Genomic DNA, 2,201 nt, shown 5'->3' on the forward strand with positions numbered 1-2,201 from the left:
TTTTTTTTTGTTTTTTGTTTTTTTTTTTTTTTTATAATTTGATAATTTTTTTTTAGTGCGTGACTGAACTCAGCAAAAAATACTAAGTTGCCTACGTACCCTCGAGAGGGATCAAGTCATTACGTAGTTCAAATGTTTTTTTTTTTTTTTTTGCACAAAAAAGGGGGGCTCAGTGTGCAATAGTAGGTATCACCACTAATCGAACCCGAGACCTCTCAAGGGCGACTTGGGCATCTAACTACTACACCACACTAGCAATTGGTGACATAGAGTGGGCTTAATTTCTCTTTATTGGTACGCTTTCAGAAGTAATGGGAAGACATCATGTACTCTTGCAGCATTACAGTGGGCAATTTTAACTCTTACCAAGGAGCAATCCTCGACTTTCAAGCATAGAAGCGTTTGAGGAACTTCCTATTGATGGGGCCGATCCTTACACCATCATTATCAATCAATTTATAAGCTTCGTTGGTGTTTGCCCCCTGCTTGAGAGTTGGAAGAACATCACAAGCAACGGTCATATGGTTTGACCCGACAACTTCATCAAAGTCTAGATCAATCTTGTTTTCTTTGGCAAGCTTCATGATTTGTTCTTTGAAGACGAAGCATTTTTGGATTGGGTGGCCAATGATGCGATGATATTTGCAATAGTTAGGGTCGTCAATTTTCCCTATGTCTTCTGGTCGCCTGCATTCTGGCAATTCAATCAGCTTTAATTGCAATAGTTGTTCTAAGATGTTTGGCACATCTTCATCAGGGAACGAATATGCTTTTTGCTCACGTTCCTTAAAAGTTAGGCAACGCACTTCGTTCTTTTACCATCCTTCAAGCTGTTTTTCATTTGCCTTCGCTCCTCTTCTTGGAATCTTGACTTCGGTAGTGTTAACAACCATTGGGTCTTTGAGGCTAACTTTTGTATTCCTATCATTCCTCCTTACTTCCCTTTTGCTTTCCTCAGGTATGGGAGGGTTTGTACTTCCATGGTTAGCAATACTCAACTCCATGTCGTGTGCACGAGTTGCTAACTCTTCAAATGTTCGAGGTTTTATCCCTTGAAGAATGTAAAGAAGTCCCCAATGCATGCCTTGGATGCACATCTCTACAGCAGAAATTTCAAAAAGTCTATCCTTACAATCTAAGCTCAAAGAACGCCACCGATTGATGTAATCAACGACGGGCTCATCTTTCCACTGTTTGGTATTAGTAAGCTCTATCATGCTCACTGTACGACGCGTGCTATAGAATCGGTCAAGAAACTCTCTTTCGAGTTGTTGCCAATTGTCGATTGACTCGGGTTCTAAGTCTGTATACCAATCAAAGGCATTTCCTTTGAGCGAATGGACAAATTGCTTTACAATGAGGCCTCCTTGAGTCCTTGCGTTCTCACAAGTTTCTACAAAGTGAGCAATGTGTTGCTTAGGATTTCCATGGCCATCAAACTGCAAGAACTTGGGGGGTTGATACCCATTTGGCATCCTCATGTTGTCGATGTGCTTTGTGTAAGGTTTTGAATATGTGAGAGAACTTGTAGAAGAACCCCCATATTGTGCTCGGATGGTATTTGTTATCATGTCTCGTAATTGTTAGACTGACAACGAAGCAACCGAAGTAGATTGTTCTTGTCGGGGAGTGTTTTCAATTTCTCTCCCTCCGTCATCCTTCGCAGATGTGAATTTATGACCATGGCTTGATTCACCAAGATCTTGTACTTCGAGTTTATTCATTAAAGTTGCAATTTAGAGGTCCTTATCTTCAAGTGCTTTTGTAAGAAGGACAACCCTTTGCTCCATTTCAGCCATCTTTTCTTCCATGGTAGAGGTGTTTGTCATCATGACTAACACAACTTCCCAAGATGATGGAGAAGAAAGTGAATTGAAGTGAGCACATGAAATCTTATCTTTTGGGTTCCCTTTGATGGGAGAGAAATCGTGTGACCAACTTCTTATGAAAGAAGAAGGGGATTTGCCCCCATACTCGAGGTGTTCCAAGGTGGAGGTGTCCTTGTTGATAACCTTGTTTCCATACTCGAGGTGTTCCAAGGTAGAGGTGTCCTTGTTGATGACCTTGTTTCTTGTGAGAGGGTCTAAGGAGATGATTGTTTGGACCTTAGCTTCCTTGGTTGATTGAGATTGAAGTTGATTATTTGCTTTGGGTTGGCTACAATTGATTACACCAATGTAGTTGTTGGTGGTAGCCGTACC

At 41.1% G+C, this 2,201-nt stretch overlaps 1 protein-coding gene across 1 annotated transcript; it reads right to left on the reverse strand.

Moving 5' to 3' along the window:
• Positions 1-386: 386 nt before the first annotated feature.
• Positions 387-1,571, reverse strand: LOC136069573 (uncharacterized). Its single transcript, XM_065778283.1, has 2 exons — positions 820-1,571; positions 387-687 (listed from the first exon to the last, which is right to left on the reverse strand). Exons 1-2 carry the CDS (start codon positions 1,569-1,571, stop codon positions 387-389), a joined length of 1,053 nt encoding a protein of 350 aa, XP_065634355.1.
• Positions 1,572-2,201: the final 630 nt, after the last annotated feature.

The sequence above is a fragment of the Quercus suber genome, unplaced genomic scaffold (genome assembly GCF_002906115.3).
Source record: "Quercus suber isolate HL8 unplaced genomic scaffold, Cork oak 2.0 scaffold_177, whole genome shotgun sequence".
NCBI lineage: Eukaryota > Viridiplantae > Streptophyta > Magnoliopsida > Fagales > Fagaceae > Quercus > Quercus suber.

What these genes read in the sequence shown, in the direction of transcription:
- LOC136069573 (XM_065778283.1), bottom strand. Translation starts at nt 1,571, where the DNA reads ATGATAACAAATACCATCCGAGCACAATATGGGGGTTCTTCTACAAGT. An exon ending in GAAAAACAGCTTGAAGGATG is followed by an intron (nt 688 to 819) that starts GTAAAAGAACGA and finishes GCCAGAATGCAG; the next exon opens with GCGACCAGAAGACATAGGGA.